At 47.6% G+C, this 17,500-nt stretch overlaps 1 protein-coding gene across 2 annotated transcripts in view; it reads left to right on the top strand.

Annotated features, from left to right (window-relative positions):
• Positions 1-15,687, top strand: part of xylb (xylulokinase homolog (H. influenzae)) — a 15,962-nt gene extending 275 nt beyond the window's left edge. The window contains exons 2-19 of one of the 2 annotated variants that reach the window (XM_070852826.1): positions 295-377; positions 609-678; positions 867-947; positions 1,282-1,368; positions 1,466-1,594; positions 1,793-1,858; positions 1,961-2,033; positions 2,829-2,947; positions 3,033-3,114; positions 4,418-4,458; positions 4,563-4,678; positions 4,938-5,053; positions 5,174-5,247; positions 5,566-5,662; positions 6,029-6,087; positions 6,985-7,072; positions 9,942-10,036; positions 15,352-15,687. In XM_070852826.1, the coding sequence (XP_070708927.1) occupies positions 295-377; positions 609-678; positions 867-947; positions 1,282-1,368; positions 1,466-1,594; positions 1,793-1,858; positions 1,961-2,033; positions 2,829-2,947; positions 3,033-3,114; positions 4,418-4,458; positions 4,563-4,678; positions 4,938-5,053; positions 5,174-5,247; positions 5,566-5,662; positions 6,029-6,087; positions 6,985-7,072; positions 9,942-10,036; positions 15,352-15,420 (1,545 nt within the window). In that variant the 3' untranslated portion in view covers positions 15,421-15,687. Of the gene's footprint in view, positions 1-294; positions 378-608; positions 679-866; positions 948-1,281; positions 1,369-1,465; positions 1,595-1,792; positions 1,859-1,960; positions 2,034-2,828; positions 2,948-3,032; positions 3,115-4,417; positions 4,459-4,562; positions 4,679-4,937; positions 5,054-5,173; positions 5,248-5,565; positions 5,663-6,028; positions 6,088-6,984; positions 7,073-9,941; positions 10,037-15,351 lie in introns of those variants that run through there. The other variant, XM_070852827.1, reaches the window with a different exon arrangement.
• The last annotated feature ends 1,813 nt before the right edge of the window (positions 15,688-17,500 follow it).

Genomic DNA, 17,500 nt, shown 5'->3' with positions numbered 1-17,500 from the left:
ACTTTATTGATCTGTTCACGTTTACAGGTTAAATAAAGTTCCTCGTGTTAAGGCTGAGGTGGTACTTGAACGTGTTTACATATTCTGCTATTAATACAGATTAAAGTAGTAAAATCCTACTGAACACGAACGCATCAGCAATACTAACAATCAATTTATCAAACAATACTGCAAATACCCGAGTACTTTTACTGCTAATACTAATACTTGTGTACTCTTACTGCTAATACTTGTAATACTAATACCTGTGTACTAATACTCGTGTACTAATACCTGTGTACTCTCTGTCTGTAGCTGAAGGTGGTGGCGATCGATGGAAACCTGAACGTCATTCACCAGAATAATGTCCAGTTTGACTCCGAGTTGCCTGAGTTCAGGTAACACTAAGTACACACTGTGTACTAGTAGTAGTACTAGTAGTACTAGTAGTAGTAACAAGTACATTATTGCCAACACAGGTTATACATGTTCTATATTGAACTGAATATCTGTCAGGTCATTTTATTTTGGTAGGGAACTTTGTTGCAGGTGACAATGTTGATTTTACTTTGAAAAGATTCAGATCTTGTATTGTGAAAGTTTGTTTAGTTTGTTTGCTGTGTGTCCAGGACTCAGGGAGGCGTTCACCTTCACACCGACCGGCTGACTGTCACCTCACCTGTCCTTATGTGGGTGAAGGTGGGAGACACACACACACACACACACACACACACACACACACACACACACACACACACACACACACAGTCATGCTCGTCAGTTAAAGTTTTAACTGACTGTGGAGGTTCACCGGCTGACCTTTGACCTCTGACAAATCACATTTCCTGCAGTGTGACTGGCTGTTGTGTCTTTGCGTGTGTCATCAGGCTCTGGACCTCCTATTGGACAAGATGAAGGGGGCGGGACTTGACTTCTCCCGGGTCAGAGCGCTGTCAGGCAGTGGCCAGGTGAGAGGGGACAAGTGAGGTTGTGCTGGATGGGGTTCAGCTCCAGACTCCATTGGAAAAAATATCATTTTAAGCAGCAGCATAAAGATGTCCCTTCATTAGAAGAAAGAGAAAAAACAAACCCAGATCAAAAGTACTCCAGCGTGTCCACATACGTTTGGCCATATTGCACACTGGATAACACACCTTCATCTGTTCCTAACAACTGAATCCTGTTTGTATTTAAAGCAAGATAGTGTAGAAAACATATAGACAGATGTTGCTCAAATTTAAAGAAAAGTGAATGGAGTTTGGTGGAAAGATGCCCTCACCTGAACCAGCCTTTCTCTTACAGCAACATGGCAGTGTGTACTGGAGAAGAGGGGCGTCTGACACTCTGAGGCAGCTCGACCCGGACCAGAGCCTGCACCAGCTGCTGCAGGTCAGCGTGTGCGCAGTGAAACGCTGTGTGTGTGTGTGTGTGTGTGAGCTTGTCTGTGGAGTGTGTTTACTGTGTGCTCTCACTGGTGTGTGAACAGGGCAGCTTCTCGGTGTCGGACTGTCCCGTGTGGATGGACTCCAGCAGCGGTCGGCAGTGTCACGACCTGCAGGCGGCAGCAGGAGGAGCTCTGAGACTGGCAGAGATCACCGGATCCAGAGCCTACGAGGTCACACACCACCTGTCTGTCTGTCTGTCTGTCTGTCTGTCTGTCTGGTTTTAACTCACCTGTCTTATTTACTATTATTACTATATTTTGTATTAGTATTTTATTGGTCAGTTGTTGCTGAATGGTTTCATTCATGTATTTTATCTGTTTTACTGACTGATTTCCACGTCTTTAAACGGTGGCCGTGTCCGTCTGCAGCGCTTCACAGGAAACCAGATCGCCAAAGTGAGACAGACTCGACCGGACGAGTACCAGGACGCCGAGGTCAGAGCAGCCTCACCGCCACATTACCTGAACACACACTGAAGAGACAGGTGTGTTAGTGTGCGCCCTCACCTGTGTGTGTGTGTGTGTGTGTGTTTTCAGAGGATCTCATTGGTCAGCAGCTTCGCGGCCTCTCTGTTCCTCGGTGATTACGCCGCCATCGACTACAGTGACGGTACGGAAACGCTTTGTTCGTCCCGTTGATGATGAAAGGAGGAAGATAAATCTACGGAATTAAGGTCAAATGTTACTGATGTCAGAAGGCTGGACCAATGAGAGCGGACCTTCACAACCCGCGGGCTGGGACCCCCTCTAAGGGGTGGAGGGGGTCCGGCGTCACTTTAACAGTCCTGGAGCTTTGATTCATGTCATGTGATGCTGCTTCAAAGGTCAGGAATGAAGGTTCGGGCGGCTCAGCATTTAAAGGGACAGTTCGGATCATTTAGAGGCTCAACAAAAAAAAAAATAGTACATTTAAAATATTTTCGCTGCTTTACAACCGGGAACTTCAAAGTAAAGCTGCCAGACTCCATTGACAAAAACAGTAATTTTACCTCAGAGGAGACGGCACTCCTGTGAGCTACTGCCGCCTCCATCAGTCCGTCTGCTTCTGTTAATGAGTGATGTTGGTGTTTTAAAGAGTTCACATCCAAACCAACATGTTAGTTCACTGGTGGAGGCAGCAGCAGATCAGCAACTCCTGAGATCTGCAAGATAAAATGACTCTTTGTCAGTGGAGTCTGGTGGATTTGTCAGGACCATTAAAGGGGCTCCTTAGCTTCCTTGTAAAATACTGGATACTTTCAACACTTGCTCATTGAAATAAGAGTGAAAATGAAAGAAATGGCTCCTCGTTGTGCTGCTTACGTCCACATGTAGGCGCCACCGTGCTCCTCAGATCGAGATCAACTCAGGAAATCAAATCCATATTAATGTAGACGGTGATCAGTGATTGGTTCACTGCCCTCAGGTTCAGGGATGAACCTGTTGGACATCAGGACCAGGAGCTGGTCTGAGATCTGCCTGGAGGCCACCGCCCCTCATCTGGACCGCCTGCTGGGGGCGCCGCTGCCCTCCACGTCGGTTCTGGTAAGTCTGGTCTGTGCCGGTCTGGTCCGACTGGTCACACTTGACGAGCAGCTGATGTCCGTGCGCCTCCTTCCTGTCCCCGCAGGGTCCCGTCTCCTCCTACTTTGTGCAGCGGTACGGTTTCTCTGACGGCTGCAGGGTGGTGGCTTTCACCGGAGACAACCCAGGTGAGACGTCAAAGATCCCGAGTGCGGTTCCTGTGAGGATCTATACCTGTTTCCTGTGAAGGCGTCCTGTAGGTCTGACCCACCACACTGTGTCAGTGTCGTCTCTGAAGCTCCACCTTCACATCCAACCAAAACACTTCACTAGCTTCGCTCACCTGATCTGAAGAAAACCAACTCACCCAAAAGCCAAACTCAGGCTAAGCAGCAGCAGCTCTGCTCCCAGTGGGACTAACCAAGGATCCCTGAGCGTGTGCGGCGAGCAGCGCCCCTCATTGTGAGTCCGACTCCACAGCTAATGCAGCTAACGTGGCTAACGGGCGGGTTAACTAAAGCTCTCAGCACTCAACACAAACCAGACGGGTCTGGAATCAGCAGCAGATTAAACCAGTTTAAACCGTCAGTTCTCCCAGAAAACTTCCAGTCAAATTAGAGACGCAGAAAAAAAGGTGCTGCTGTTTCATTTACACTGAACACACAGAGAACCTGCTGCTACAAGACTGTCTCCTGTTTCCACATCAGACAGACACTTTGGTATTCCTCGGTGCTTTAGCTCTGCGAGGCCGAATCTCTGCAGAGCAGCTTCACATTCCTCGCTCACACTTCTGTCATTGCTCAGATAAAAACGTGAACCAGTGGAGCTTCAGGGACTTCGTTCCTGCTGACAGTCGTCGTCTTGGGATGTGAGAGGGAAAAAGGTGTGAAGGTCCCAGCATGACACTGGGATTCAGTTCACGAGTGTCTGATGATGGTTCATGTTCTGCTGTCTGAACACAAGATGGAGATGTTGTGTTACACATGAATGTTACTGCACACTGCTCTGTGTGTGTGTGTGTGTGTGTGTGTGATCCTCAGGACGATGTTAGAGAGGGAAGGACGAGAGATAAAAGACATTAAAACATTACAAAATGCAAATGTGTCCAAATAAAGGAACAAGAGCAATAACAGAAACAATAGAAGAAGAAAGATAAAAGATAGAAACTAACACTGTGGAGACACAGACTGACTGTTGCTGGAGGAGCTGCTTCATTAATGCGTTTAATGTTCATGCACTAAACCTTTAAAACCCCAAAGTCTCTCAGTAACACACCGACTGATGGAGCAGCAGCTCTAAAATCCCTGTTTTAGTGAATGTAGTCTGGTGTGTGTGCTGTTTGTGGTTAAACCAAAAGGATCTTCCAGGTCTCTCTCTGTAGGGATCCTTTCCATGATGCTGTCACACACTTAGAATAACACTCTGAGCCTGTCAGTGGATCAAACAAGCTCTTTAATATTACTGATAAAATGTGTCTTGTGTCCTCCTCAGCGTCCCTGGCAGGAATGAGGCTGCAGCAGGGAGACATCGCTGTAAGTTCACCTGAAACCAGGAGCTCAGCTCCCATCATTCATGTCCCAGCACCATTATCAGTGTGTGTTCAACTGTGTGTGTGTGTGTGTGTGTGTGTGTCCAGGTGAGTCTGGGCACCAGTGACACAGTGTTTCTGTGGATCCAGCAGCCTCGTCCAGCGCTGGAGGGTCACATCTTCTGTAACCCCGTTGACTGGCAGGTGTACATGGCTCTGCTGTGGTACGAACACACACACACACACACACACACTTAACAGTCAGCAGCATGAACACCCACAGACTGTTTAGCATCTTATCTTCCCAGATGTTACAGCGTCCTCACAGCACAGGCAAGTCTTCCACAATAAAAGTCTAGCCTAAAGCCTAGAGGGTTAAAGGATCAGGCTCCATAGAAGAGATTCCTCAAATAGTCTGTTCAGTCTGCATGTGTGTGTCTGTCTGTCTGTCTGTCTGTCTGTGTGTGTGTGTGTGATCCCCAGCTTTAAGAATGGATCTCTGACGAGGGAACGAATCAGGAACGAGTGTGCTGGAGGATCATGGGAAAATTTTTCTGCCGCCTTGAGAGACACACCGCTCGGAAACAACGGATACATGGGTGAAGCTTCCTTCCTTCCTTCTTTGGTTTCCTTCTTCCCTTCCTTTCTTGACCCTTCATTCCTTTCCTCCTTTCCTCGCCCTCCTCCGGCCTCTGATTGGTTGCTGGGTGTGTTTCCAGGCTTTTATTTTGACACCATGGAGATCACCCCTCCGGCAGTAGGAGTCCGTCGCTTTGACCCCGACGACGGCGAGGTTGGTGGAGAGAGAAAGATGAAGTGACTCCGTCCTTTTGATTCTGTTGTGTGATCTGATGGGTTGATATTTACATATTATTGTATATTAATTATATTTATTGATCATCAGTCAGCCAATAAAGGTTCATTACACTGAAATTAAATTAAATTGGGACATTTGATTTCTTCTCTGTTTCCATCTGAATGGCTCCTCTGACTCTGTGTTTGTAATGTTCATGCACCACCTCCACCACCTGGACCACCACCTCCACAACCTGGACCACCTCCACAACCTGGACCACCTGGACCACCTGCACCACCTGTCCCGGCCCTGCAGCTGTCCTCGCTGAGTCCTCAGGTGGAGGTTCGTGCGCTGGTGGAGGGTCAGTTTCTGTCCAGGAGACTCCACGCTGAGCGGCTGGGATACTCCATCCGTAAGGCCGCCTCCTTTTCTCATTCCTCCATCTGTTTGTACAAAGTTAGTCTTATAGAGGGTGAAAGGAGTTCACGTCCAGAGGAGCTCAGTGAATGCTTCATTCCTCTGCTCCTCTGTGATGAGACCTTCTCCTCCACCCACAGTAAAGACTAAACTTCCCACCTCTGTCAGATCACCTCCGACCTTTGGGTCATCGTCCCTGACCCTGAGCGGGACGTCACTACGTCTACCTATCTCTGTCTGCTGCGTTTGAAGCCACAGTCGATCATTTTGTAATGTAGTCAGTCACCCTGTCCCGCGGTTCTGTGCTCGGTCGGTGAAACGTGAAACACTGAGTAGAAACATCCTCCTGTTTGTGTTTCAGTTCCAGGAACCAGAGTGTTGGCCACAGGAGGAGCTTCATCCAACAAAGAGATTCTGCAGGTAAGGCATCCTCCTCACCTGTCGGCCTCATCGCTGCTCATCCCTTGATGTTATTAGTGTATATAAGTGAACAACGTTTCCATCCGACTGGGATGGCGATGGTCGATCCAGGTATTAGTCGTTTCTTTTCTTTGGCAGTGGTTTAAAGGAGATGATCAGTTTCCTCTCCATCCTCTTCATCCATTCATTCCTGATAATGGACACCTCGTCAGGTGTTACTTACCTAAGTAGTATTAGCAGTAGTATTAGCAGTATTAGTAGTATTAGCAGTATTAGTATTAGCAGTATTAGTATTAGTAGCAGTAGTAGTAGTATTAGCAGTATTAGTATTAGCAGTATTAGTAGTATTATTAGTAGTATTAGCAGTAGTAGCAGTAGTATTAGTAGTATTATTAGTAGTATTAGCAGTAGTAGCAGTAGTATTAGTAGTATTATTAGTAGTATTAGCAATAGTAGCAGTAGTATTAGTAGTATTATTAGTAGTATTAGCAGTATTAGTATTAGTAGCAGTATTAGCATTAGTAGCAGCAGTAGTAGTATTAGCAGTATTAGTAGTATTATTAGTAGTATTAGCAGTAGAGTTGTGTAAAGTCTGCTCCTGCAGAAAGGGAATGAAAAAGGGCTCCTAAAGCAACAAATGGTTGAATCAGCGCTGCAGCAGTCGAGTGCTGCAACATCAAACAAAGAGAATTCATCAGGCTGCTCAGGGGAAACACTCACAATCATCTGTGGGCTCTTCATCTAATTCATTCATTCATTTTAGATACAAACGAGCAGCCACCAGTGATTCACATCTTTATTTTTGGACGCTCCCCCGTCGCTGGGTTTTGTTTGTTTAATTAATTGCGGCTGTAAATCTGTAATCTGGAGAAAATCTGTCTCATTTCTGTCTCTCAGGTTTTGTGTGATGTGTTCAACGCTCCGGTTTTCACCATCGATCTGTCCAACTCAGCCTGTCTGGGATCAGCCTACAGGGCTCTGCACGGTAACACACTGATGATACTACCGACGCTGCTGACACCACTCACACTGGGTCTTTTTCAATTATTATGTGATATCATGCTGTGAGCTTTTATTTTGAAAAGTCCTGTTCCTCTTTTTTGCACTTACAAATCAGTTAAAGGAAGAAAGGAGAAGGAAATAAAAGGAAGGGAAAGAAAGAAAGAATGAATTAAGGAAGCAAAGAAGTGATAGAATTGTGCCATATTGCACTGTGAGGTTTTATTTTGAAATGTAGACGGCAGAGAAAAACAGGAAGGTGGACAGAAAGACAGCAAGAAGCAGAAACACTGAAGAGGAAGTGTGAAGTGGACTGGACGATGGAAGGAAAGGGGGAAGAAGTAAAGGCAAAGGTTTAGAGGTTAAGAAGAAAAGAAGGAGGGAAACGTGATCTTCTCTATTTATGATGTGATACTATGCTGTGAGCTTTTATTTTGAAATGTCTTTCCTCCTTTTTGCTCTGACAGTCTGCCTCCATTAACTATCCGCTAATCTAACCAACTAACCATCAGGTCTAATCTACCTGTTTGTCACGTGACCCGTCACAGTTACTTCCTTAATCGGGTCTCGGCGTGTTTAACGCCGACAGGAAGTGGCCGAGCGGCACGTGGACGCCCCCATCGCTCCTCTCCTCTCCGAGGGAATTAATTCCTCCTCTTCGTCTCCGGGCTGAGGCGCTTTAATGTCGGCGAGGGGAGCGCGTAACATGTCTTCATTAAACCAGATGAAAAGGATCCCCCCCCCCCACCAGCTCCACATGAAAGAGACCGGCCGAGCGGCGAGATCCTCCACCGCCGAAGAGTTCACGTGCGACAGTCATCAAATATGTAGGCGGTGGTGGAGACGGAGGAGAGTCTCTGTTTGCTTTAACCCCCCCAGAGCCACATTTCACCATCTAAACTCAGTTGCGTGGGCTTGAAAAGACATAATGCAATCCTCCTGATGGAAATAACCAATGCTGATTCATTCAGCGGCCTCAGCGGGGTGGAGGGGGGGTTTGAGATGGGGGGGGGGTAAGCGGCCCTTCATGTAATTACTCTGCAACAGAGCTGGATGCACAGAAATCCTCCTCATACATTCATCTTGCATTAGTGCTGCAATCCTTTGCTCGGTGTTACAGAGACCACGTTCAGAGTGTGGAAGTCAGCAGCCAGAGAGTCCCAGCGGGGGTCCCCAAACCCCCACCCCCACCCCCACCCCCCCACACACACTCACACACATGTTTAAACCTTGATACCTGCTCAAAGGGCCACAGCCAGGATCATGTTATCCTGACATATACAAAGGTCACAGTCTGTTTCAAATGAAGCACTCACCAGACTACATTCACAAAAACAGTCATTTTAGCTCACAGAACACAGGAGCTGCTGGTCTGCTGCTGCCTCATTGGGCTTGTTTGGTTGTGTTATTGTGTGTTACACAAATATTGTGTTTGGTCTGAGTTAATCCTTTAAAACACCAAAGTGACACAATAACACAGACACACTGACTGATGGAGGCAGCAGCAGAGCAGCAGCTCCTGTGTCCTGTTCTCTAAAATCCCTGTTTTAGTGAATGTAGTCTGGTGTGTGTGCTGTTTGTGGTTAAACCAAAAGGATCTTCCAGGTCTCTCTCTGTAGGGATCCTTTCCATGATGCTGTCACACACTTAGAATAACACTCTGAGCCTGTCAGTGGATCAAACAAGCTCTTTTAGTGGACCTACTGTGATCAGGTGCAGTTGTCCCAAAGGATCACGTTGCAGCCATTGCAGCCCGTTTGGTGTCTGCTGGCTGAGGTGATCTACTGGACCAGTTCCAACACTTTTACTACCTACCAGTCACCCACACACCAGGATGAGGACAGAGAGGACCCAGGGGGAGAAACAGGGGAGTGACCCTTTAAAAAATGCTCAGCTGAAGTGTAAAACCACAGTGCTAAAACAGTGGCGCTGCCCTTTAAAGAGGGATGGACTAGAGAGGTGAGCCTGTTCCTCAGCCCCCTGGTCTGGATACTTGTCCCTGCTCGTCCATTGATTTTCCACTTTGCCAAACACTCGATGGATCAGGGCTGAAAGTGTCCTTTGATACTGAACCATCTGACGGAGCCGCAGCGACATACCAGAGGGAGGGGGGGGCACACGAGGAGACTGAGGGAGTCTGCTGGGTCTGCTGAACCCCCCCCCCCCCCCCCCCCCCCGCTGAGAGGAGATCCATCTTTAGGAGGATCTCCAAACAGATCCAGTTCAAACAGTCTGAAGAGTTAGTTAGTGTGTGTCGCTGGTTTATTATAATTATCGATTTATAATTCGTGGTTTTCTTCCTGTTCTGCACAGTACAGTCCCTCTGATTGGTTAATGAGCCTTTTTCCCAGCATGCACTGTGACTCGTCATAGTCGTTAAAGCTCAGGTGTTACTAATCACATTAACGAAGGCTCTGGTGTGTTCAGGTGTCCTGTACTGAAGCAGCTAAATGGAACTCAGCCATATTAAGATTAACCCTCTGAGTGGTTTAGAATTCAAAGACTTAGTTAATGTGACTAGTTAATGGCTCTCTAACTAACCTGTGATTGGTTAACAGTGCCGTAACGGATTGGTTTAGTTGGCTAACGAGAAAAGACACAAGGTTTCTGATTGGTAAATGAAGTAACTAACCCACTGATTGATTGGTTAACGATGCCATAACCAAACCTAGACCTCTGATTGGCTAATGACACCCTCCCCTAATTGGTAGCAGTACAGACGCACTAGTTGGTTAAAGGTGAAGGAAGGACTTGACTGGTTAATGACCTCTGATTGGCTAATGACAACCCGAGCAGCCGTCTGATTGGTTAGTGCCGCACAGGCAGAATTCTCTGATTGGTTGATTTGTTTTCAGGTCTGGTTGCAGAATCTGGAGTTTCCTTCTTTGACGTGGTGAAGAAAGCACCGGAACCACAACTAGTCGCCACCCCACATCCTGCAGCTCAGGAGGTACACACACACACACACACACACGCACACAGACACACACACACACGCACACAGACACACACAGACACACACACACAGACACACACACACACACACACACACACACACACACACACACACACACACACAGCTACTGTTCCTCAGCAGTGTAATTAGCATTTATTAAATTAGTCACTGTGTGTGTGTGTGTTTATGGAGCATCATATTTCCCCACGGCATGTCCTCCTACACACACACACACACACACACAGACACGCACACACACACACACACACACTGTCATGGCTGCTGTGTGGAGGCGGAGATGATCTGTCGGCCGTGTTAATGACTTGTGGGTATCAGTTTAAACCTTTAACTCCTGGAGTGTTTTCACCGTTAAAGACAGACAGACATGAAAGGGTTAAAACATTTAGGCGTTGACGGGAAGAATGGTGACCGCAGAGGTCACATGACGATCATGTGACTGTTTTCACACATCCTGGTGTGTGAGTGACTGGTAGGTAGTAAAAGTGTTGGAACTGGTCCAGTAGATCACCAGTAGATCACCTCAGCCAGCAGACACCAAATGGGCTGCAATGGCTGCAACGTGATCCTTTGGGACAACTGCACCTGATCACAGTAGGTCCACTAAAAGAGCTTGTTTGATCCACTGACAGGCTCAGAGTGTTATTCTAAGTGTGTGACAGCATCATGGAAAGGATCCCTACAGAGAGAGACCTGGAAGATCCTTTTGGTTTAACAAACAGCACACACACCAGACTACATTCACTAAAACAGGGATTTTAGAGCTGCTGCTCTGCTGCTGCCTTGATTGGTTAGTTAAAGCATTACCACCAGTTAAAGGTGATGTGATGGCTGACCCTGTTTGCTAATTGTTCTACCATGCTGTGTGGTCCCTCACCGTCGTCGTCTTCTTTGTCAAAACATGGCGCCTACATTACCCACAATGCAACTCGACCTGCTGACAGTTGTGTGGTAGACAGCGGTGTGTTAATAGTAGATAGTGGCTAATGTATCCTGCAGCAGTCTGCTCACATCATCTCTTTCCAACTCCATGTCGGTCTTCAACCCCATCTGACGCTGAATCACCTGAGGACATTTATCAGACGTCACACACACAGCGCCCCCCGGAGGCACCACAGGACTTACACTGGTGTGAAACGTGCAGTAAAACCATGAACGCTGACGCAGTGTGAGAAGAAAACAGGTCAGGCTGAAGCAGAGCTGCTGCTGAGCTGAGACAGAGAGGAGAGTGTATGAGACATCACACTCACACTCACACACACTCACACACACTCACACACACTCACACACACTCACACACACACACACTCACACACACACACACACTCACACACACACACACTCACACTCACACACACTCACACACACTCACACACACTCACACACACTCACACACACTCACACACACTCACACTCACACACACTCACACACACTCACACACACACACACACACACACACACACACACACACACACACACACACACACACACTGTCCTACTTTCATGACTCACTGCCTCTTCATTAAACGACTTGTTCCCTCATGGAACAGCAGTGAGGAAAATTACATGACAGGCTTCTCACACACACACACACACACACACACACACACACACACACACACACACACTCTTACAGGTCACATGGGGACAGCACTGCTGCAGGAAGTAAATGGGAGATGATTGAGTGGGAGAGAGAGACCTTTACATGTCGTCTCCACTTAGCTGTCACCTCGGAGGCAGAAAACAGGAGTCAGTGGTCTGCTGCTGCCTCAGCCAGCGAGTGCATTTGGGTTATTGTGTGTTAACCAGAAAATGTGTTGGATCTGAACAAACCGTTTAAAACCCCAAAGTCACGCAATTAAACAAACAGAGTAACTGGTGGAGGCAGCAGCGGACCAGCAGCTCCTGTGTCCTGTCAGCTAAAATCAGTGTTTTAGTGAATGGAGTCTGGTGTGTTTGAAGAGAGCGATGTATCGGCTGGATCACACACTTAGTCACAAATAGTTTGTAGGTAGTAAAAGTGTTGGAACTGGTCCAGTAGATCACCTCAGCCAGCAGCCACCAAACGGGCTGCAATGGCTGCAACGTGATCCTTTGGGACAACTGCACCTGATCACAGTAGGTCCACTAAAAGAGCTTGTTTGATCCACTGACAGGCTCAGAGTGTTATTCTAAGTGTGTGACAGCATCATGGAAAGGATCCCTACAGAGAGAGACCTGGAAGATCCTTTTGGTTTAACCACAAACAGCACACACACCAGACTACATTCACTAAAACAGGGATTTTAGAGAACAGGACACAGGAGCTGCTGCTCTGCTTTGGATCCAAACTAGTTTAGTTTTAGTTTGAAATAATCTTTATTGAAAGCAACAAATGGACAACAGACAACAGCGTAACAGTAACAGGTGAAGACCTTCCCTGCTCCTCCTCCAGCCACAGCTCACGTGCTTTTCAAATTCAGGTCATGTTTGTTTCCTTGTACATCAAACAAAAAGTCTAATTTTGGTCTCCTGCTTCTCATTTGGAGTTCTTCTTCGTCATATTTTTACATTTTCGCGCCAGCGTGTCTCTCTCTCCGTCTGTCGCCAGGCAGAAACACGAGGAATAAAAAGCAGCCCCTCGCTTTGAAGATGAGAAAGAGAGAGAAAATAAAACACAAGAGCTGAAACGACTGAGAGAGCAGCGAGGGGACGGAGAGAGACGATGAAGGGAAGGAGAAGGAACGGGATGATGAAGGAGGCGAGGGTCACAGGGCGAGCAGCGACGGGGTTTTACCCTCTTTTTGGTTTTGTTCTGTCAATCACATCCCAGCCTCCCGGGGGAGACGTTGGGGCAGGAGGGGGGTCACGGCAGGTATGAGACGGGGCGTTCGATTTCACTGTGTTCGGTTTAATTACTTCAAAAAGTTTGACAGCTCAACCCGTCTGCTCCTCTTCGCCCTCTGAACGCCGCCGTCTGCAGCGTTCGGCTGATTCCTCTGCACGTGTCATCACGATGAAACGCAGGAAAGACTGCAAAGGAAAAAATATGCAAATGGCATTAATCAAATATCAACTCCCACAGAGACAGCAGCAGTGTGAGCATGTTATTACAGAGCCCCCTAAAATCTTTAATGTGGACTTTTATTTTGAAGGATTTTGAAGCTTAGAGGTGTGTTTCTGCAGAGCAAATTTTCCCCACAAGTAAATTACAAACAAAGTCACTGCAAAGACGTGAAATCACGGCGGCAACGTGAATCATTTAGGTGAATTTGTTTTGTGCAAGTTGAAAGTATTCAGCCTGAGTGAAAAGTTTGCCTGGCAGAGAGCTCCAGTTTCCCACAGAGACAGAGTCAGTGAACGTGTCCTGCAGGGGAATCTGACCTCTGATTGTCTGTCCTGACGTCCTGACAGTGAATCAAACATGGAGCTCATTGATCCCACTGGACACGTTACAGAGAGCCCCAGTTAGCACAAGCATTAGCCACCGTTAGCACAAACATTAGCCCCAGTTAGCACAAGCATTAGCCACCGTTAGCACAAACATTAGCCCCAGTTAGCACAAACATTAGTCTCAGTTAGCGCAAGCATTAGCCCCGGTTAGCGCAAGCACTAGCCCCGGTTAGCACAAACATTAGCCCCAGTCAGCACAAACATTAGCCCCAGTCAGCACAAACATTAGCCCCAGTCAGCACAAACATTAGCCCCAGTCAGCTCAAACATTAGCCCCAGTTAGCACAAACATTAGCCCCAGCTCTCCTGTAACGTGAATAAACAACCATGATCTGGTGCTGAACTTGAGTAACGTGAGGAGAATCTTTATTGGGTGGAAACAGCTTCCCTCTGCCTGCTTTGATGCGTTTTTCACACTATAGCGCCTCCTGGAGTCTTTCCAGTGACTCGCTCCCAGACAGTTTGCTCTCCGGTCGACAGCTCAGGAGGACGAAGCAACGATGACAAGTTCGACTAAAGCATCTGCAGACTGACACAGGGGGCGCTGTGAAGACGTGGTTTACATTCTTCATAACAGACCGACACACACCTACACACACCTACACACACACCTACACACACACCTACACACACCTACACACACACCTACACACACCTACACACCTACACACACACCTACACACACCTACACACACCTACACACACACCTACACACACCTACACACACACCTACACACACCTACACACACACCTACACACCTACACACACACCTACACACACACACCTACACACCTACACACACCTACACACACCTACACACACACCTACACACACCTACACACCTACACACACACCTACACACACCTACACACACACCTACACACACCTACACACACACCTACACACCTACACACACACCTACACACACACCTACACACACACCTACACACACACACCTACACACCTACACACACACCTACACACACACCTACACACACACACCTACACACCTACACACACCTACACACACACACACCTACACACCACACACACTCACACGCACACACTCTCACACACTCTCACACACACACTCACACTCACACTCACACACACACACACACACCTACACACCACACACACTCACACGCACACACTCTCACACACTCACACACACACACACACTCACACTCACACGCACACACTCTCACACACACACACTCACACTCACACACACACACACACACACACTCTCACACACACACTCTCACACACACTCACACACACACACTCTCACACACACACACACACCTACACACACACACACACACACTCTCACACACACACACACACCTACACACCTACACACACACACCTACACACACACACACACACACACACACACACACACACACACACACACACACACACACACACACACCTACACTCACACACACACACTCACACACACACACACTGAAGGTGCAGCACTGATTAGATGTCGGTGAATGAATATTCTCTCTATACTCACTGTTCTGAACAACAGGATATTAAATATGAAGCAGTGACATCACCTGACATCACCTGACATCACCTGACATCACCTGACAGCCGGCGCTCAGACACAAATGATTTTCCTCTCAGGTGTCACACTCGTCTGTTTCACCTGTCAAAGAGCAGAAAAGCCTGAATTTACTGATAACTGACTGATAACTAATTAAGTCTGTGATCTGAACGCTGTGTCCACGTTCAAACATGGAACAAATACAGAAACCAGGTGTGTGTGTGTGTGTGTGTGTGTGTGTGTGTGTGTGTGTGTGTGTGTGTGTGTGTGTGTGTGTGTGTGTGTGTGTCGTCCAGGTGTACGACCACATGCTGAAGCGCTACGCCCGATTGGAGGAGAGAGTCGTGCAGGAGACCCGCCCCTGAGCCACGGCCTTTTAATGGACGTCATGAGACGCCGATGATTTTCATCATGAATCTAAAAATGTTGGAAACCTAATATTGATCTGTAATTGATTAGTTTTGTTAGAAAATGAAAAATAACCAATCAATCGTATTGCAGGAAGATGTATTGATTGTATTAGAGAAATAGCCACCACTGAATTAATGTCTAATAACAAAGTTATAAACTTAAACAGAAACTGTGACGCTAAATGTATCCTGACACTTTGGGAATAAAATATTCCCACATCATTCCCGACCTGCAGAGCCAAACAGCTCACGTCACTGTATCAGAACGCCATATAAAAAGCAGAAAAGTAAACCAGGACCAGGATCGGGACCAGGACCGGGATCAGGACCAGGACCAGGACCAGGACCAGGACCAGGATCAGGATCAGGAAAACAACAAACAACGAAAACTTAACAAGTTGGTTCAAGAACAAATGTTTTCATGGTTTCTCTGTAGAGTTAAAGCTTCATTCAGACGTTTATTTCATTCTCTACTCTCCTGAGCTGTGGGATCAGACTAATTCCAGGAGTGTTTTAAGGGTTTTCTACACGGTCTCATTCAGGAACAAATTCCACTGATGACAGTTTTGGAAGCTGAAGCCGAGTTACACAAACTGGTACAGCCACAAAACCAGGAAGTAATCTGAATAAGAAGTGGGCGTAGCTTCCGGGTCTGAAAAGTAAAGCTGATGTCCAGCAGGGGGCGACTCCACTGGCCCCAAACAGGAGTCTGGTGACCCCTCGCTAAGTCCCGCCTCCCTTGGTCACCGTTGTGGCGCCTGTTACGCTTTTGCCGAATCTGGTAAAGACGGAGCCAAAGTTAGTGGTTAAAATGATATTCAGTTAGTACTGTGTAGTACTCTGATCGGTCGGGTTCAGACAGGACCCTCCTCTGATTGGTCGAGTTCAGACAGGACCCTCCTCTGATTGGTCGGGTTCAGTCAGGACCCTCTGATCGGTCAGGTTCAGTCAGGACCCTCTGATCGGTCGGGTTCAGACAGGACCCTCCACTGATCGGTCGGGTTCAGACAGGACCCTCCTCTGATCGGTCAGGTTCAGTCAGGACCCTCTGATCGGTCAGGTTCAGACAGGACCCTCCACTGATCGGTCGGGTTCAGACAGGACCCTCCTCTGATCGGTCGGGTTCAGACAGGACCCTCCACTGATCGGTCGGGTTCAGACAGGACCCTCCACTGATCGGTCGGGTTCAGACAGGACCCTCCTCTGATCGGTCGGGTTCAGACAGGACCCTCCACTGATCGGTCGGGTTCAGACAGGACCCTCCACTGATCGGTCGGGTTCAGACAGGACCCTCCACTGATCGGTCAGGTTCAGTCAGGACCCTCCACTGATCGGTCGGGTTCAGTCAGGACCCTCTGATCGGTCAGGTTCAGACAGGACCCTCCACTGATCGGTCGGGTTCAGACAGGACCCTCCACTGATCGGTCGGGTTCAGACAGGACCCTCCACTGATCGGTCGGGTTCAGACAGGACCCTCCTCTGATCGGTCGGGTTCAGACAGGACCCTCCTCTGGTTGGCTGGACATGAATGGGACCATAACAGTCAGTGGTCCTTAATCATCTCTACATGAACCCTGGAGAAAAACTTTTCTTGTTCCTTTTTATTAACTTACTTCTTCGTCTTTACTCGGCCACATTTCTTACTGTTATCCTTCACAAACACATTCCGGTGGAGCGACGATGAGCGAGGAGGGAACTTCACATCGCTATTGTTGATTTTGATCACAGTGGAAGCTCCACAGAGAAAAACTGAGAGAAAAGACAGAAGTCTGGTTGTCAGTTCTGAAGCATTACAGGAGGAAGTCGCTCTCAGTGACTTGTTAAACTGGTATTTGTTTCCTTTTCCTTGAGCAGGTTTCTCAAATGGTTATTTTCACTTTTAGTAAGTCATTTTTATTTTACTGTTCTTCTACATGAGAGTACAGATGTGTACTTCTCTGCCCACCACTGGAGTTTTGATCATCCATCCTCATCTCCACTCGGACTCTTAGGGGTCATTTTCATCTCTGCTTGGACGACCGAGAGGTCGATTTTG

Source organism: Pempheris klunzingeri, chromosome 21, assembly GCF_042242105.1.
Source record: "Pempheris klunzingeri isolate RE-2024b chromosome 21, fPemKlu1.hap1, whole genome shotgun sequence".
NCBI classification, from domain to species: domain Eukaryota; kingdom Metazoa; phylum Chordata; class Actinopteri; order Acropomatiformes; family Pempheridae; genus Pempheris; species Pempheris klunzingeri.
The sequence above is the reverse complement of the archived record's forward strand: the minus strand, read 5'-3'. Positions and strand labels throughout refer to the sequence as shown.